Here is a 19,309-nt window from a genome sequence, read left to right on the forward strand (position 1 = left end):
TTCTTAGTTCTAGTAATCCAGACTCCAACTGAGTGATCCATTTCTGCTGGTTTGGCAACCCAGTTACGGGGTACGTAACACAGTATATGTCAGTGAGAATAAATCTGATTCTGATGGCCATTTGATGAGTAGAACGTACATGGTGGACTGATGGATCTCTTTCTGGAGTTTGATTTTTGATAGTTAAAGCTGATATTGTGCTTCTATTTTACCACATGATCAGTAATGTGCTTGTTGTTAACTTGCTAGTCATCTAACTTCCAGAACATTTTTTGCACTTGATATTTGACTGAACATGCATAGCTGCTGTCTGTGAATTTGCCAGCTGTCAGTTATCTTAATTCAGTCCATATTTTGTTGTCATTCAAATTGATGTATTTTTAGTCATAAGATATCAGCAGATTAGGCAGCATCTGTGGGAAAGAGTTAACATTTTAGGTTTCAGGCCCTTAACCAGAACTGAATTTATTTTGATCAATCTATCTGATTCTGTTACAATTTTTGATTTAACTTCTTAATGTTAGTTATTTGTTTGGTCTTCTGTATTGAAGTATGATAATAAAATAGCTTAAGTGATCCAATGACTCATTAAATTTAATTATTTATATTTTATGTCCTGGTTTCCATTTAGAAGTTCATAAATTAATGTCCAAAGTCCAGAAGTCTAAAGTAATTTTATTTTCTTGTGGACATATTCAATAAATGCAATAACCATAATAGAATCAATGAAAGACTGCATCAACTGAGCGTAGAACCAGTGTGCAAAAAACAATAAACTGTGCAAATACAAAAAGAAAGTAGTAATAATAAATAGATAAGCAATACATATTGAGATCATAAGTTGAAGAGTCCTTGAAAGTGAGCCTCGAATGTGGGAATATTTCAGTGATGGGGTGAGTGGAGTTGAGTGAAGTTATCCCCTTTGGTTCAAGAACCTCATGGTTGAGAGGTAATAACTGTTCTTGAACCCCGTGGTGTGAGTCCTGAGGCTCCTGTACCATCTTCCTGATGGCAACAGCGAGCAGAGAGCATGACATGATTGGTGGGGGTCCTTGAAGATGGATGCTGATTTCTTGGGACAGTGTTCGATGTAGATGTGCTCACTGTTGGGGAGGACTTTACCTGTGATGGACTTTCTCCTCAAGTGGTGATTTCCTGCTCTTGCTCTTGGCTTACTGTAAAGTAGAAGTGGGGCTGGGGGAGGGAGTGGGGTGGAAGGTAAGCGAGCTGCCTGATAGCTAATTTTCGTTATTTAAATATTTTTATTTTGTAAGGTTCTTGTAGAAATAATGTGGAGATAAGATTACAAAGAACAATCAAACATTATGATTTACTTTTCCCCATATCAACCTGAGGCAAGCATTTGATAATGGGTCATTCTACCAAAAAAAATTAACCTTGAGCTGTAGTGTACTTGCCTGATTTGGTAAAAGGAAGTTAGTACACACCTCCCCAAGACAAAAGATTCTGCAGACACGGGAAATGTGGTCCCAAAGAAAAATCTCAGACTAAAAGTTGACTGTTTATTCATTTCTTTAGGTGCTGCCTGACCTGCTCAGTTCCTCAGCATCTTGTGTGTGTTGCTCTCCCAGTTATTGACTATTTAATGAGTCTTTGCTGCAAGAAAGAGATTAATTTAATTTGTAGCTTAAGGAAATTTGCATTCACTATAATATTTGGAGGCTTCTTACAAACACAAGAATGTGAAAACCGGTAATTTTTAAAAAGTCTTGGGAAGAGTTTATTAAATAAATGACTCATTTAAAATAAGAGGGGAGGGAAATACCTGTACTCTTGCATCTATTGCAGTGAAAATTGGATGAATGGTTTGTACATTTATACAGTGGATTCCAATCTATTGAACATTGGTTATTTGGAACAATCCCTAAAGAACAAAGGACATTATGGGGCAGGAGATGATCAGTCAGGTGTATTTGCATGTGGGGTTGGACACTACACCATGCTTAGAGCGAACAGTTGTGTAAATTCCACGTGCTTGTGTTATGTTATCCATATAGGACGATGGATGGCGATTCAAATTGCATGACACTAACTGAAAAAATTAATCTGCTGCACCAAATTAAAAGCCATACATCTAACACCACTCATTGTTGCACACTTTTGAAAGCTATAAGGTGAGAAAAGATAAAATATGAATGGATGCTAGACAATAATATAGACGAGGATAATAAATTTTTTTTCAAATATGTAGAGTAAAAGAGAGGTGAGAATGGACCACTGGAAAATGATACTGGACATGCAGTCATTGGGGATGAACTTAATTGGATACTGATTGTGGATGATCAGCCATGATCACAGTGAATGGTGGTGCTGGCTTGAAGTGCCGAATGGCCTACTCCTGCACCTATTGTCTATTGTCTATAATAAATACTTTGTGTTGGTCTTCGCAATGGAAGACACTAGCAGTATGCCAGAAATTTGAGAGTGTCAGAGAGCAGAAGTGAATGTAATTGCTATTACCAAGGGGAAGGTGCTTGAAAATCTGAAAGGTCTGATGGTAAATAAATCACCTGGACTACACCCCAGGGTTTTGAAAGAGATGTCTAAATAGATCGTGGAGGTATTAGTAATGATTTTTCAAGAATCACTAGATTCTGGAATGGTTCTGAAGGACTGAAAAATTGCAGATGTCACTCTGCTCTTTAAGAAGGGAGGGAGGCAGAAGAAAGAAAATTATAGACCAGTTAGTCTGGCTTCAGTAGTTGGGAAGATGTTGGAGTTCATTATTAAGGTTGTGGTTTCAGGATACTTGGAGGCACATGATAAAATAGGTCAAACTCAGCATGGTTTCCTTAAGGGGAAATCTTGCCTGACAAATCTGTTGGAATCCTTTGAGGAAATAACAGGCAAGGGAGATAAAGGAGAGGTAGTGAATGTTGTTTACTTAAATTTTTAGATGGGCTTTGACAAGGTGCCACACATAAGGCTACTTAACAAGATAAGAGCCCATGGTATTATAGGAAAGATAACAGCATGGATAAAAGATTGAAGGAGGCAAAGAGTGGAAATAAAGAGGATTTTAATGGTAGGCTGCCGGTCAGTGTTGGGACAGCTTCTTTTCACATGCTGTCAGTGATTTGGAGATGGAATTGATGGCATTGTGGCCAAGTTTGCAGATGATACAAAGATATTTGGAGGGGCAGGTAGTGCTGAGGAAGCAGGGGCTTTGCAGTAAGACTTGGACAGATTGGGAAAATGGGCAAAGACATGACAGAAGGAACATCGTGTAGGGAAATGTATGGTCATGCAATTTGGTAGAAGGAATAAAGGCATAGATTATTTTCTAAACAGGAGAAAATTCAAAAATCTGAGGTGCAAAGAATTTGGGAATCCTTGTATAGGATTCTCTAAAGGTTAACTTGCAGGCTGAGTAAAGAAGGCAAATGCAATGTTAGCATTCATTTTGAGAGGACTAGAATATAAAAGCAAGCGTGTAATGCTGAGGCTTTATAAGGTATTGGTCAGGCTGCACATGGAGTGTCATGAGCAGTTTGGGGCCAATTATCTAAGAAAAAAAAATGTGCTGGCATTTGGAGATGGTCCAGAGAAAGTTCATGAGAATGATTCTGGGAATGAAAGGATAAACATATCATATCAGGAGCGTTTGATGGCTCTGGGCCTGTACTTATTGGAGGAGGTGGGGTGTCTCATTGAAACCTATCGAATATTGAAAGGCCTAGATAGAGTGGATGTGGAGAAGATGTTTCCTATAGTGAGTGAGTCTTAAGACCAAAGGTCACAGCCTCAGACTAGAGGGATGTCCATTTAGAACAGAGATGTGGAGGAATTTTATTCGCCAGAGGATAGTGAATCTGTGGAATTCATCACCACAGGCAGTTGTGGAGGCCAGGTCATTGAGTGTGTATATAAGGCAGAGGTTGTCAGGTTCCTGATTAGTCAGGGTGTCAAAGGTTACGGGGAGAAGGCAGAAGGAAGAAGGTTGAGAGGGATAATAAAGCAGCCATGGTGGAATGACAGAACAGACTCGATAGACTGATTGGGCTTATTCTGCTCCTATGTCTTATGGTCTTATGATACTTCAGCAAGATGAAGTGTGAGAAGAATGGCCATTAGGCAAGGGACAACAGCAACATCCCAGAAATGGAAGTGTGAAGGTCGGGATCCAGCTGTTAAATTAACCCTTAATCAATGGTTTTCCATTGTAACTGGATGACTTGTATAAGTAAGTGAACCAATGTTAAAAAAAACAAGTCAAAGGAGCTAGCTAAGAAGCTGGGTCACAAAGATTTTAAAATAACAGATAGCTGATTTGTTATCTTGGAAATGTAGGCACCACGCGAGAAAGGTAGTGATGGTGCTGTAAGTGCAGAAACATGTAAATCTACAAAACTTCCAGACTTGTTTCTAATATTTTGTGCCAATGATATCTCCGTGCCATAACACGCTGGATAGTTCCCTTTGCAATAAACACACAACACTATCGGGTTCAAGGAAAGCAATGAATCAACTACTATACTGTATGTCAGGAACTGACAAAAAGAAATAGTTGGTTATTGGGAAATGTGTTAGCCTTGATGCTTTAAGGGGCATAGAATGGGAAGCTTATCAATTGAGTACACTTGATGTATTCCTCTGTCGATAACCATTATGAACTAATACAGTTTAATAGCACTGTACCAATATTGGTACTGTTCTAATTTGGTTTGTATTTCATTTAAATACATAATTTGGTACTCAGTTAAAAAGTAGTTTGTTTTTTTTTAAATCTTTTTAACAATTTCCATGAAACTTCAGGTAATTGGGGCAGCCACATAATTAGGCTAAAACGTACTGGTCCCGATGTGTCCCAATTAACCGGAATCCACTTAGTTAAACCTTTATGCTTCAGCTTGTCACAAAAAGCATCATTTGCTTTTTAATTATAGGATTAGATTGGTTAGCTTCTGACTTAACATTTGTAACAAATGTAAGCACTACAGCAGTAGAGGGCTGTACAAATTATTATGTAACAGAAAGTCTGTTCGGAGTATAATCCACCTGAATTTTTGATTGATGGGAAAATACCACAAACTTTTTTGCCAACTGCTTGTTAACCATATTGTATAATACGGTGTTTTATTTTAAAAAGGAAACTAATTAATATTTAAATTTTATATTCACTAGGCTGGATTGATTCATGCAGATATTGGTGAGTTTTTTATTGAGCCATTGGAAAAGGGCCAGAAGGCACAGGAGGAAAAAGGTCGTGTTCATGTGGTGTATCGTAGATCATCTATCAAACAAACAGCCCCAAAAGACCTCCATATTGAAGGTATCAAAAAGGATTAAAGAGTACAAAAAATTCCATCTTAAAAGTTTTTTTTTATAAATAATTGTCTTGATTAAAGGTAAAAATCTTGTTTCTTAAGTCTCTGGAATCACCAAAAATGCAGTTTGTTTACTAATACTATACAATGTTAAATGTTTGTTTTACAAGATCAATTTGATTAAACTACTTAGTTCTGCATTCCTCAAAGTTCAAAGTAAGTTTATTATCAAAGTACATATATGTCACCATACACAATCCTGAGATTAATTTTCTTACAGGAATTCACAGTAAATACAAAAAAACCACAATAGAGGCAATAAAAGACCACCCCCAATAGGACGGACTACAATCAATGTTCAAAAGACAGCAAACTGTGCAAATATAAAATGGGAAAAAAAACAAAATAATAATAAGTAACTGAGCAGTGAATATTAAGAAAATGAGTTGTAGAATCCTTGACAGTGAGTATGTAGGTTATGCGAACAGTTCAGTGATGAAGCCAGTGAAGTTATTCCATCTGGTTCAAGAGACTGATAATTGTTGGGTAATAACCTGGTGGAGTGGGTCTTGAGTCTCCTGTACCACCTTCCAGATGGCAGCAGTGAAAAGGGAGCATGACTTTGGATGGTTGGGGTCCTTGATGATGCATGATGCTTTCCTGTGACAGCGCCTCATGTGGATGTGCTCAATGGTGGGGAGGGCTTTTTAATATTTTTGTTTGAAAAGTGTGGCATCCCCCACCCCTCAAATTGATGCTGTATATGGTTTTTGCCAAATGATTTTACTAAAGTCCAAGAAATAGACTAATTAAGGATTACTGAACCTGTTAAACTAAAATAACTTGCCCATGTATAAAACAATTAAGAGCTGTTTAGCTTCTCCTTAAAATCATCTTTAGTTCAGAGTCCACTTTCATCTGATTGTACTTCAAAGAGGGACATTTGATTATTTTTGTATCATAAAACTGTTGCATGTAACTTCTGAGAAATAGTTGAGAATATCATTTAGTAGAATCATAATTCTTTGATTAGTGTGTATTGCTACTGAGCCAGGTGTCAGTAGAAATTATATATTCAAAGACATATTGCATTTTCTTAGTGCAGTGGTCCCCAACCACGGGGCTGCGAGGAAACGATATGATTTGGTGATATGAAACAATATGAGTCAGCTGCACCTTTCCTCATTCCTTGTCACGCACTGTTGAACTTGAAATAATCTACCAAATCATACCAAATAACACATAAAACCTAAAATAACACTAACGTATAGTAAAAGCAGGAATGATGTGATAAATACACTGCCTGTATAAAGTAGAAATAATGTATGTACAGTGCAGTTTCACTTAACAGAATCGGGAAGATTAAGCCAAAACCGATTTGTAGAAAAAAAAAATGGGTACGTACATGCATGCGCACACAGGTGCCCGCGCAAGGCTTCACGGTCATGGTAGTCTTTCTATGGGTAAACACAAGTGTCCTGTATGACTGCTACTTTTGTCCCTTATTTGGGAGTGAGAAAGTTGGCAGCCCTACTTGAACACCCCCCTCCCGTCGGCTGGTCAGCAAGAATATTGTCAATATTAAACCGGTCTGTGGTGCAAAAAAGTTTGGGGACCCCTGTCTTAGTACCACAGCTTAAAGCTAACTTTTAAACCCGAATTCTGTCTGCCCAAATGTTTTCATGAGAAATATGTATATAATTATCTTGGCTGAAATCCAAAACTAGAAACTTTGAATGGCATGGTTACTAAGTTTGATGTAAGAGCATATGAGATAATTTTCAGAGTACAAAATAATGACTGGCATTTATTCTATGTCTTGAATATATGACAGCTATAGAAAGACAAAGCAATAAACTATCGTAAATTAGCACTTGGAGAGAGAAATATTTTATGTGGTTATGATGGTGCTGTGGAACACCACATACAATTTTAAACTAAACTGGCATTTGCTTTTGTTTTATTTGATCAATCTTTGGATTAATTGTTCAGTCTAAGCACAATACTAATTAGGTTGTTGAATTCTACATCACCATTATCTTAATTTATGATTCTGAAAAAGGAGGCAGGAGTCAGGTGAGCAGAGAGAATGATATTGACTGTTCATTAAGACAAATGTATATTAGAATTCTCTAAATCAAAAAGTAAGTACTGCAAATATTTGGACTTGTATAGCATTTGGTTTAAGATGTATAGTTAACTTGAATTGTAATTGCAGTAACATTCGGTTTATTTTGTCTTACTTGTCTTCATGCTTTGCCATTGCTGGCCACATCCAATTTAAGACAGCTTGCATATTATTGTACAAGTTAGTCTTTGTAGGAACACACTATACAGTTCCTGGATGTTTCAGTGGATGATGTGCTTGGAAATGACTGTAACCTCATTGATTATTTACAGTGTTGATGTTATTCTGTTTTTCTGGATTTCCTGCTGCTCTCAATTTTTGCTTCAATCAGAGTCAAGCTCTTTACATTTTTCACCTTTTGGCAGTCATGCTCAGATGACCTGTTCCAATTATTTGCAAAAAAAATACTTGGAGCCTTTTCAAAAGGACATTTTTTTGATTTACAGTTGCTTTTCACCAAATATCTTGGTAAATAAGGTCACATTAAAGTTGATTTTTTGTCATATGTGCAAGTACATGTGTACACAAGTACAAGGAAAAACCTACTTCGAGCAGAATCACAGGCACACATCAGATACATAATATTCACAAGAAAACATACCTGAATTATACAAGAGCAAAGACAATTAGAACAAAAAATGAAGTCCATTGTAGTGCAATGTGGTTATATTGTTGCTATACTGATGTAGTGATTAGAGTTGGTTCAAGAACAGAATAATTAAACAATAGTAGAAGTTGTGTTTGAATCTGGTGATGTGGGACTTCAGGCTTCTGTACCTCCTGCCTGATGGTAGCTACGAGAAGACGTCAAGCTTGTCACCTTGAGACAGCACCATGTGTAAATACTACTGATGGTGGGAGAGATGTGCCAGTGATGTATTGGGCTGGGTCCTCGATTGTGCAGCATCTTACAATCCAGTGCATTCAGATTTTTGTATGAGAGTATTATGCAACCAGTCAGGATACTTTCAACATTATATGTTGAATATGTATTCACATGAAAGCAACAATAAATGCAGAAGTTAATTAGAGTGTTCAGTGACTGGAGTGCTGTACCTCCATAAGTTATTGTGGAGAGTGGCACGGTAGCTTAGGGGTTAGCGAATCACTTCCAATGCCGTCGACCCAGGTACATTTCCTGCTGCTGTCTGTAAGCAGTTTGTAAGTTCTCTCTGTAACTGCATGGATTAGATCCAGGTGCTCCAAATTCCTCCCGCATTCCAAAGACGTACAGGTTAGTAGGTTAATTGGTCACATGGGTGTAATTGGGTACCCTGGGCTTGTTGGGCCGTAGAAGTCTGTTACTGTGCTGTATCTCTAAATAAAGTGAAGATGGTGTGCACCTTCCATGTGATGACATTCATGTGCTGGGCCCAGGACAGGTCATCCAATTATGTTAACAGATTCAGACTCATTAATTTATCACGTACGTTAAGACATGCAGTGAAATGCATTATTTATTTTAACAACACAACCTATGGATATGCTGGGTGTAGCCCACAATTGTTGCTGCACATTCCAGTGTCAACATAGTATGCCTACAATGTTCAACAGAACAACAGCAACCCCTTCCCATCCACCCCCCCCCCCACTCACACACACAAACAATCCTCCAACGCCAAGAGAGACTGGGCCCCCAGCCTCCTTCGAACCCACAGATATCAGCCTCCAACTTCTCCAGTGAACTCATAGACCCAGGGCCTCTGTCTTTGGGCCTTGAACTCTGGACTTCCGACTGACCTTCGGATTTTGATCTTTGGTATCCACCTCAGGACTTGCTGATGACAGGACCCAAACTCCAGGACTGGAAGTCTGGATGCTCTGATGACAGACCCAGACTCTAGACTCACCAAATCATGTACTTAGAGGGTCATCAGCCCTCATACCTTCTGCTTGAACGGATCTCTGATCCTGCTGATCCCATGGGGAACTTACTGACCTAGAGGAGGGTGGACTCTGGCCTGACCTCTAAATCTCCACATCTCTGCTTCTAAAACTTAACCTGACCTGTAACTTGCCACTTTGTTCCCATAGCCATCCCTACAAACCTTAAAAAAAAACAACTAAGTCTAATGGAGACTGGAGGTCAGTGCCATCTTGACCAGAACATCCAGGAATTTTAAATTGTTGGTCCTGTCTATTGCCAATCCACCAATGTTGTTGTCTGACGTGTTTTTGTTCTCCTCCTTCCTGAAGTGAATGATCAGTTCTTTAGTTTGCTGATGTTGCTATACCACTTAACCAGGTATCCTATCTCACTTTTAGACATGGATTCTTCAGCACCTGTAATGCATCCAAAAACTGTAATATAATTGCTAAGACATGCTTGTTTTCTGCCCAGCCACAATAGCGTAGCCTTTTGATTAAGTTTATCATTGACTTGTCATGAGTTGGGTCTGCACTTCACTATTCACTTGCTCTGCTGCCTGGCTCTGTACTGTATATAATATAAATATTCCTCATTTGGTTTTTTGATGGTCAATAGCATAGAGGTACTGCAGACACTGGAAATCTAGAGCAATACACACAATATGCTGGAGGAGCTCAGCAGGTCAGGCAGCATCTATGGATGGGAATAAACAGTTGACATTTCAGGCTGAGACCCTTCATCAGGACTGCAAAGGAAGGGGGGAAAAAGTCAGTTAAGAAGGAGGGGAGGAAGGAGTACATGGTGGAAGTTGATAGATGAAACTGGAAGGGGGAAGGGGTGAAATAAAGAGCTGGGAAGTTGATTAGTGGAAGAGATAAAGGGCTAGAGAAGGGGAATCGGAAAAGAGGACAGAAGATCATGGAAGAAAGGAAAAGGGAGGAGCATCAGATGGGCAGTTAGAAAAGAAGCTGTAAGAGGGAAACAAGAATGGAGAAGGGGGGAGGGGGCAATTACCAGAAGTTCGAGAAATGGAACTTAGTAGAGGAGGCCACGGACTAACGTGATGGAATGAGAATGGGAAGTAGAATTGAAATTGTTGGTCATTGGGAAATCCTGCCTTTTGTAGCAGATGGAGAGAAGGTGTTCAGTGAAGTCGTTTTTCAATCTACAGGGCTCTTGTGACTACTTTTTTAGTGTCACATCCCTAACACAGTCATCATGTTTCCATGATATCTTTCCATATCAATAAAATTTAAGCCTTGCATACTATAATTGATCTTCGTATTCCTTGTCTGCCACTCCCTCCCCCCACCCCCATTGGAACCTTGGTCTGCAAGCAAAGTTCAAAGTAAATGTATGTCACTATATACAGGTACAATTCTGAGATTCATTTTCTTGTGGGTATTCACAGTATATAGAAAGAAACACAATAGAATCAATGAAAAACCCCACACAAGACAGGCAAACAACCAATGTGCAAAAAGCAACAAACTGTGCAAATACAAAAATTAAAAAAAACACGATAATAACACGCAGTAAGCAGCATCAACCCTCCCCCCACCCACTTATTCTAGCAGAAACCACCAGCCTTCCCACCACCCACCATGCAAGCTACAGCAAAGCCCCAAAGAGAGACCCTGTACAGTCCATCATTAACTGCTGTTCCTCCCAACAGTTTGACTTCCCTCGGGCTCTCCCTCTCCTTTGTTAGTGAGAGAGAGAGAGAGAGAGAGCGAGATATCACTCCTTCCACAGCGAGAGGGGAGACAAGCAGTTACTGTTTCAATGTTATAGTCTGTAGCACTGCTTTTATTTCAAGTTCCCCCAACTGGAGAATTGGCAGCAAACTCTCACTCACCATCAAAAAAGAGAGAGGGAGAGAGCAATCACCTGAGTGTAAAGGCCTCTGACAGCTGTACTCACTGGCTCGATGCTCTGGCTCCCCACAATGATGCTGTTCATGACACTGGCAAGAAATCGGGTCCACAAGTCTGTACTCCGAAGGTGCCTGTTTTCCAAGCCACTCCTGGAGATTTGAAAATGTGGCCAATCGGAGAGTTCCAAGAATGGGAATGTGTTGCTGTTCAGAACCGCAGTTTGAGTGCAGCTATAGATCATAGACTCTTGACAGGATCCCAGCCACTTTGAAAAAGAAAACAGAGATATTAGAAGAAGAATTTAAACTGTTCCATTGATGGGCTGTGAGAAGTTGCCCTCCGGCAGGGAGTGTTAAACCCGTGATGGACTAAGCCATATCCACTGCTTTTTGTAGGCTTTTTCATTCAAGGGCATTGGTGTCTCAATATTAGGTCATGATGCAACCAGTCAGCATACTTGCCACCACACATCTATACTGTATACGTTTGTCAATATTTTCGATGACATGCCGAATCTTTGCAAACTTCTAAGAAATTAGGGGTTCTGTGTGCTTTCTCTGTAATGGCACTTGCATGCTGGACCCAGGATAGATCCTCTGAAATGATAACACTGAGGAATTTAAAACTGCAAGAGAGCAGTTTCCACATGCACTTGACTCTACCTCTGCTGTACTACTACTGATTATACCGTAGGTTTTGCTCTGCACTATAGGTGATTATTTAAAAATCCAATATATAGTCCTGCATCTTCATTAACAGTCTGTAGCTAAGTTTCTTTTAGTTTTCAGGATGTGTGTTTTTTTCCTACAATTATCTTTTTTAGATCTGAGTTGAACCTCTGAATAAAATGTGGTGAATCATTGGACCTTGTCTATTTCAGCATTGCATGATACTTTCATCCTTTCACAAACATCAGGTAATCCAGACCTCTGTGCTGTGAGTTCTGTCCCACATGTAGGGCCATTGCCTTATGTTGCTAAAGTAAGTTGATTTCCAGGTCTTCACTATTAGTTTCCAAATCAGGCATGGCCTTTGCCATTCCCTATCCAAGAGATTTTGCATGGATCTCTTTCTTTTTAGTTTGTTTCCCTTGTTCTTTCACTTCAATATATGTGCAAGGAACACTTATTCAAATATCACATTTCATCTTGATGTTTTATTGCTTCTGGCTTTGTGTTGCACCATTATGAAGGTGAACACAATATACGTATGGTAACATATACATACTTTGATAATAAATTTGCTTTGAACTTTGATATATAGACAGTAATGCCCCACTAAGATATGGGTATCATTACTGTTGATTGAGTGCATGGGGCAATAGAACAATCTTGCATTCTTTGAAGTAGAACTGAAAAATATTTTGCTAGTAATCTGAATGACACCATTGATAAGAGTGATATGCTTAATTTGATCCTGCAAAGATTATGTACAGTTCTGTAATTGTAATGTTACTGTGAAGACACAATGTTAACTATTCAGCACTGGTTATTGGGGTTAGGCTGTTACAGAATTTGAAAGCTCGTTGAGCAAAGAAGCCAAACAGAAATTGCAAGAACAGCCACTCTGTATTCCAGTTGACTTTACATGAATGTTATGTGCAAAGGGAAAATAATTTTCTCAATGAGTTGTGCCTATAATGGTTGAAACATAGAAAACGTACAGCACAATACTGGCCCTTTGATCCACAATGCTGTGTCGAACATGTACTTACTTTAGAAATTACCTAGGGTTACTGATAGCCCTCTGTTTTTCTAAGCTCTATGTACCTATCCGAGTCTCTGAAAAAACCCTATTATATCCACCCCCACCACCATCGCCGGCAGCCCATTCTACGCTTCACCTGTCTCTGCGTAAAAAAAACTTACCCCTGACATCCCCTCCGTACCTAGTTCCAAGCACCTTAAAACTGTACCTTCCCGTGTTAGCCATTTCAGCTCTGGGAAAAATCTCCTGACTATCCACACGATGAATGCCTCTCATCATCTGATACACTTTTATCACGTCACCTCTCATCTTCCATTGATCCAAGAAGAAAAGGCCACGTTCACTCAAACTATTCTCATAAGGCATGCTCCCCAACCCAGGCAACATCCTTGTATGTCTGTTGTGCACCCTTTCTATAGTTCCCACATTCTTCCTGTAGTGAAGTGACCAGAACTAAGCACAGTATTCCAAGTGGGGTCTGACCAGGGTCCTATATAGTTGTAACATTACCTTTCGGCTCTTGAACTTAATCCCATGGTTGATGAAGGCCAATACACCCTGTGCCCTCTTAACCACACAGTCAACCTGTGCAAACACGAGGAAATCTGCAGATGCTGGAATTTCAAGCAAACACACATAAACATTGCTGGTGTATGCAGCAGGCCAGGCAGCATCTATTGGAAGAGGTACAGTCGACGTTTCGGGCCGAGACCCTTCGTCAGGACAGGGTTAGTCCTGACGAAGGGTCTCAGTCCAAAACATTGACTGTACCTCTTCCAATAGATGCTGCCTGGCCTGCTGCATTCACCAGCAATTTTTATGTGCGTTAGTCAACCTGCACAGCAGCTTTGAGTGTCCTATGGACTTGGACCCCAAGATCCTTTTGATCCCCCACACTGCTAAGAGTCTTACCATTAATACTATATTCTGGCATCATATTTGACCTACCAAAATGAACCACCTCACACTTATCTGGGTTTAACTCCATCTGCCACTTCTCAGCCCAGTTTTGCATCCTATCAGTGTCCTGCTGTAACCTCTGACAGCCCTCCACACTATCCACAACACCCCCAACCTTTGTGTCATCAGAAAATTTACTAACCCATTCCTCCACTTCCCCATCCAGGTCATTTATAAAAATCACGAAAAGAAGGGGTCTCAGAACAGACCCCTGAGGCACACCACTGGTCACCGACCTCCATGCAGAATATGATCCGTCTACAACCACTCTTTGCCTTCTGTGGGCCAGCCAATTCTGGATCCACAAAGCAAGGTCCCCTTGGATCCCATGCCTCCTTACTTTCTCAATAAGCCTTGCATGGGGTACCTTATCAACTGGTTGTATGGGGCTCTTGAAAAATAAGGTAGATAAATCCCTAGGGCTTGAACAGTTTTATTTTCGAGGGGTGACAAAGCTGATTGATGTTATATCAGTGGATATTGTCATTCAATAAATTACCGCATGTTAGACTAATTTGGAAAGTTATGACATATGGGCTCTACAGTGATTTGGTAGATTAGATTCAAAATAGACTTTCCCATAGAAGGCACTGAGAAGTGGTGGAGGAGTGTCTCTGACTGGTGATCTGTAACTAATGGTGTTTAACTAATGTAACTAATGAGGATCATTGCTAAAACATATGATACTGTGCAAAAGTCTTAGGTACATGTAAAAAAAACCTGTAAAGTGAAGATACTGAAAAATAATGAAATGAAAAGTTTTTAAATATAAAAAAATTATAAAGAGCAGGAAAGAGTAAAAAAACTGAATGAAATCATTATTTCATGCAACCACCCTTTGCCTTTAAAACTGCATCAATTCTCTTAAGTACACTTCTTTAAGCAAATCAGCTGGTAAGTTGTTCTAAGCCTCTTGGAGAACTTGCCACAGTTCTGCAGACTTTGGCTGTCTTGTTTGCTTCTGTCTCTCCAGGTAATCCCAGACAGCCTCAGTGATGTTGAGATCAGGGCTCTGTGGGAGCCATACCATCTTGAAACTACATAAAAAGGGTGCCTAAGACTTTTGCACAGTACTGTAGGTGGTCTGCGAACTAAGCAAAAATTGGTGAACTTGTGGATAATGAGGAAGCTTGTCAAAGGATTCAGCAGGATAGATCAATTGGAAATATGGCAGATGAAATTTAATCTGAACTAACGTGAGGTGTTGCACTTTACTAGATCAAATGTAAGGGGAAATTATACATTAAATGGTTGGATTGTTGGTTGTACTTGGATAAAGAGGGATCTAGGCCTGCAAGTCTAGGGCATCCTGAACAACACAAGTAGATAGAATGGTAAAGAAAGTGTATGACATCTTTGTCTTCATTGGTTGGGCATTGTGTATAAAAGTCAGGAAATGATATTAAAGCTGGCTAAAAATTTGGTTTGGCCACATTTAGAGTACTGTGTGTAAATCTCGTCACCACATTACAGAAAGCTTGTGGAAGCTTTGGAGAGGATTTAGAAGTACCTGGATTAGAGAGTGTTAGCTATAAGAAAAGTTTGGACAAAATTGGATTGTTTTCTCTGGAGTTTTGGAGGGTAGAGTGGCCTGAAGTTAGGAGACATAGGGTTGATAGGGTTGATTGTTTTTCCCATTGTTGAAATCTCAGATATGAGAGGGCATAGCTTTAGGTGTTGCGGGGGGGGGGGGGGGAATACCTGTGCTCAAGAACTGATCTGAAAAGGGAGCTAGTGTGCTAAAAAAATAACTTGCAAGGACTGTAATTGTGAGATGTAAAATAGCCTGCAGGTTTGATTTAAAAAAAGACAAATGTAGGTGCCTTGCAGTCAGATGTTGGACAATATTATAATTGGGAACAATAAAACAGCAGAGCAATTAAATAAATAATTTGGTTCTCTCTTCATGGAAAATGAGCAATATGAAACAGTGAAAAAGGGTATTGGATCAGAAAATAAAGATCAAGATCAAGAGGCAGTCTAGGTATAGGATACACCAGCAGATGGAAACATTGATGGGATTTGTAGGGTTGCAAACAATAGTGGTACTGTAGAGCAGAAAGCTTAGAAAGTTGCTAGAAAAAAAGTTTAGAATTCAACTAAAATAGTTTAGGAGAGCAAAAATACAATTTGCTTTTATGGTTCTTGGAAATTATTGTAAAGGGCTCTATAATTTTGTAAACAAAGTAAGGGGCAAATGTAGATCCTTTATAATCAGAAATTGGATAATGGGAGCAAAGGGAAAGAACAGTTAAACAAATTCTTTAGTTATGGCTTTATGTAAGAGGAAACAAATAACTTCCCAGAAATATTAAAGAAAATGAAGAAGTAATGTGTTATTAATAACAAAAAATGTTGGAGAAAGTAATAGGATTGAATCACTGGGATCGATCACCTGTATCAGGCTACAAAATGAGGTGGTCCAGTCCTACAGATTGGAGGGAATCAAGTGCAATCCATGTATATGTATGCATACATGTATGTACTGTATATATGTAATCTATCTATCTGGGAGGCAGATGCAGCACTATAAAATGTAGAGAAAAGCATAGTTTGTTAGAAAGGATGTCATTAAAAATGAGACTTGGAAAATATTAATGGAAATAGACATAGTTGACCTATGTTATTATGCTTTAACATACCACTGAGGAGAGAAAAACATTGTGATATAAGCATTTATGTGTATATATCACACAAGAATGTTGGATGACAAGTTACAAGGAGGATGCATTCAGGTTTCAAGACAAGTTGAGTGAGTGAATACATGACAAGTCTTGTATAATGTGGGTAACTATGAAGCTATCCATTTCAGCATGGGGAAGAAAAGGTGGGGTTACTTAAATGGTGATAGTGGAATATTGATTATTCAGATGCCCTTTTACATCCAGATCCAAGATCCTTCCAAGAATCAAGCCATCTCCCAACCTCGCCATTTGCGGGCTCTAATCAAACATTTCCTGCATGACCAGAACGTGGCAGAGTCTGTGGATGTTGGCTTCATCAGCCATCTCAGAATCATGGAAATGGAAAGTTTGTGAACCCTGTAGAATTTTTTCTATTTCTGCATAGATATGACCTAAAATGTGATCAAATCTTCACACGAGTCACAAAATTAGATAAAGAGAATCCAATTAAATAAATAACATAAAACATTATACTTGTTCATTTATTTATTGAGAAAAATGATCCAATCTTACATGTATTTGATGGAAAAAGTATGTGAACCTTTGCTTTCAGTAACTGGTGTGACCCTTTTGTACAGCAATAACTTCAACCAAACATTTCTAGTAACTGTTGATCAGTCCTGCACGTAGGCTTGGAGGAATTTTAGGGTATTCCTCCTTACAAAACTACTTCATCTCTGGGATGTTGGTGGGCTTCCTTGCATGAACTGCTTGCTTCAGGTTCTTCCACGACATTTCTATAGGATTAAGGTCAGGCTTTGACTTGGCCATTAGGGTTCAAACATGAATTTTCTTCTCTTTAAACCTTTCTGTTGTTGATTTACTCTTGTCTTTTGGATCATTATCTTGTTGCATTATCCAACTTTTATTAAGCTTCAGGGTACAGGCTGCTACCCTGACATTCTCCTGTAAAATGTCTTGATACAATTTTGAATTCATTGTTCCCTCAACAATTGCAAGCTGTCCAACCCTTGGGGCAGCAAAGCAGCCCAAACCATGATGCTGCTTCCACTATGCTTCACAGTTGGGATGAGGTTTTGGTGCTGGCGTACAATGCCTTTTTCCCTCCAAACATAGCACTCTGCATTTCTGCCAAAAAGTTCAACTTTTGTCTCATCTGTCCACAGAACATTATCCTAGACGCATTGTAGAGCATCCAGCTGGTCTTTTGCAAATTTGAGACGCAGCAATGTTTTGTTTGGTGAGCAGTGATTTCTTCCTTCGCGCCCTTCCATGAACATCATTCTTGTTCAGTGTTTTTCTTATAGTGGACACATGAACAGAGACCTTAGGTCCTTTGCTGTTACCCTTGGGTTATTTTTCACTTCCGTCAGCATTGTACATTGTGCTCTTGGTGTAATCTTTACAGGATGCCCACTCCTAGGGAGAGTAGCAACAGTACTGAGTTTCCTCCATTTGTAGACAATTTCTCTTACTGTAGGTTGATGAAGGCTCAGGTCTTTAGAAATGCTTTAGTAGCCTTTTCCAGCTTCATGCATCTCTACAATTCTTCTTCTATGGTCCTCTGAAAGTTGCTTTGATCGAGGTATGGTGCACATAAACAGATATTTCTTGAGTAGTTTCTGTCAGTAACCTGACTTTGTGTGTCTTTTTTATAGAGCATGGCACCTCTACAACTCACACCTCCAATCTCATCTCATTGGTTGGAACACCTGACTCCAAAATGTTTTTGCAGAAAGCATTACCCCAGAGGTTCACATACCATTCCCAATATATACATGTGATACTGGATCATTTTTCTCAATAAATAAATGAACAAGTATAATGTTTTTGTGTTATTCTTAAAATTGGGTTCTCTTTATCTAGCTTCAGGATTTGCGTGAAGAACTGATCATACTTTAGGTCATATTTATACAGCAATAGAGAAAATTCTAGAGGGTTCGCAAACTTTCCAGCACCATTGTAGAACAAATTATCCTGGATCCCAAGGAATATGAAGAACAATAGCCCATGTACATTTGAAAACTTAATGCTTTTGCATCTTTCCATGTTGTTGGCATCATATAAATTTAATAAAATAACCAATTAATAATAGTCCAGAAAAATATACTCCGCTGTAATCCATGTTTCTTATTTCTTCCCTTCACCCTCCCTTCAGCACCCACCTCCACACCCCTGAAACTATGTCCTAAATTTAATTGGATGTTGACTATCCAGGGAAGCATTTCTAAGACCAATGAGCTTAAACACAGCAAGTTAAATCCCTCAACCCCAAACAAACAAATGCTGCACTGGTCTGCAATGCTGAATTGAAATTGACTATGAATGTACTATTAGTGCACTGTAGACCTTGGTTACCTATACGGTTGTATCTTAATTGAAAAAGAAAACAAAGCATTACTTACATAAGGTTATTTTTCTTGCTGGGTTTTATTACATTTAATTTTGAACATTTTAAAAACAACCTGCAAACAATTACTGTTTGTTTTGGGGCTGGGAATACATCTGTTTACTTTATGATGTCTGGCAAAGAAATTCATAATTATTCTATCAAACACAGGCAGGTGGGAAGTTTTGCTATTTATCCTGCTGAAAACAGCATTAGGAATTAAACTATTTTCTCCACTCTTCTGTCTTTTAATGAAACCAACATTTGTTAAACATCCCTCCATGGCCTTCTCCATTGCCATGATGAGGCAAGCTCAGGTTGGAGGAGCAACACCTCATATTCTGTTTGGGTAGCGTGAATATTGATTTATAACATAGAATACTACAGCACAGTTCAGGCTCTTTAGCCTGCAATGTTGTGACAACCTTTTAATCCATCCAAGATC

At 39.1% G+C, this 19,309-nt stretch overlaps 1 protein-coding gene across 3 annotated transcripts in view; it reads left to right on the forward strand.

The window, feature by feature from the left end:
• LOC140212063 (A disintegrin and metalloproteinase with thrombospondin motifs 14) overlaps positions 1 to 19,309 on the forward strand; it is a 236,392-nt gene that overhangs the window by 34,817 nt on the left and 182,266 nt on the right. For all 3 annotated transcript variants that reach the window (XR_011889636.1, XM_072282531.1, XM_072282530.1), the window contains exon 3: positions 5,146 to 5,293. Coding sequence is in view for 2 of the 3 variants with exons in the window: in XM_072282531.1 (XP_072138632.1) it covers positions 5,146 to 5,293 (148 nt within the window). In the remaining variant the exon portion in view is untranslated. The remainder of the gene's footprint in view (positions 1 to 5,145; positions 5,294 to 19,309) is intronic.

Source organism: Mobula birostris, chromosome 18 (genome assembly GCF_030028105.1).
Source record: "Mobula birostris isolate sMobBir1 chromosome 18, sMobBir1.hap1, whole genome shotgun sequence".
Classification (NCBI taxonomy): Eukaryota; Metazoa; Chordata; class Chondrichthyes; order Myliobatiformes; family Myliobatidae; genus Mobula; species Mobula birostris.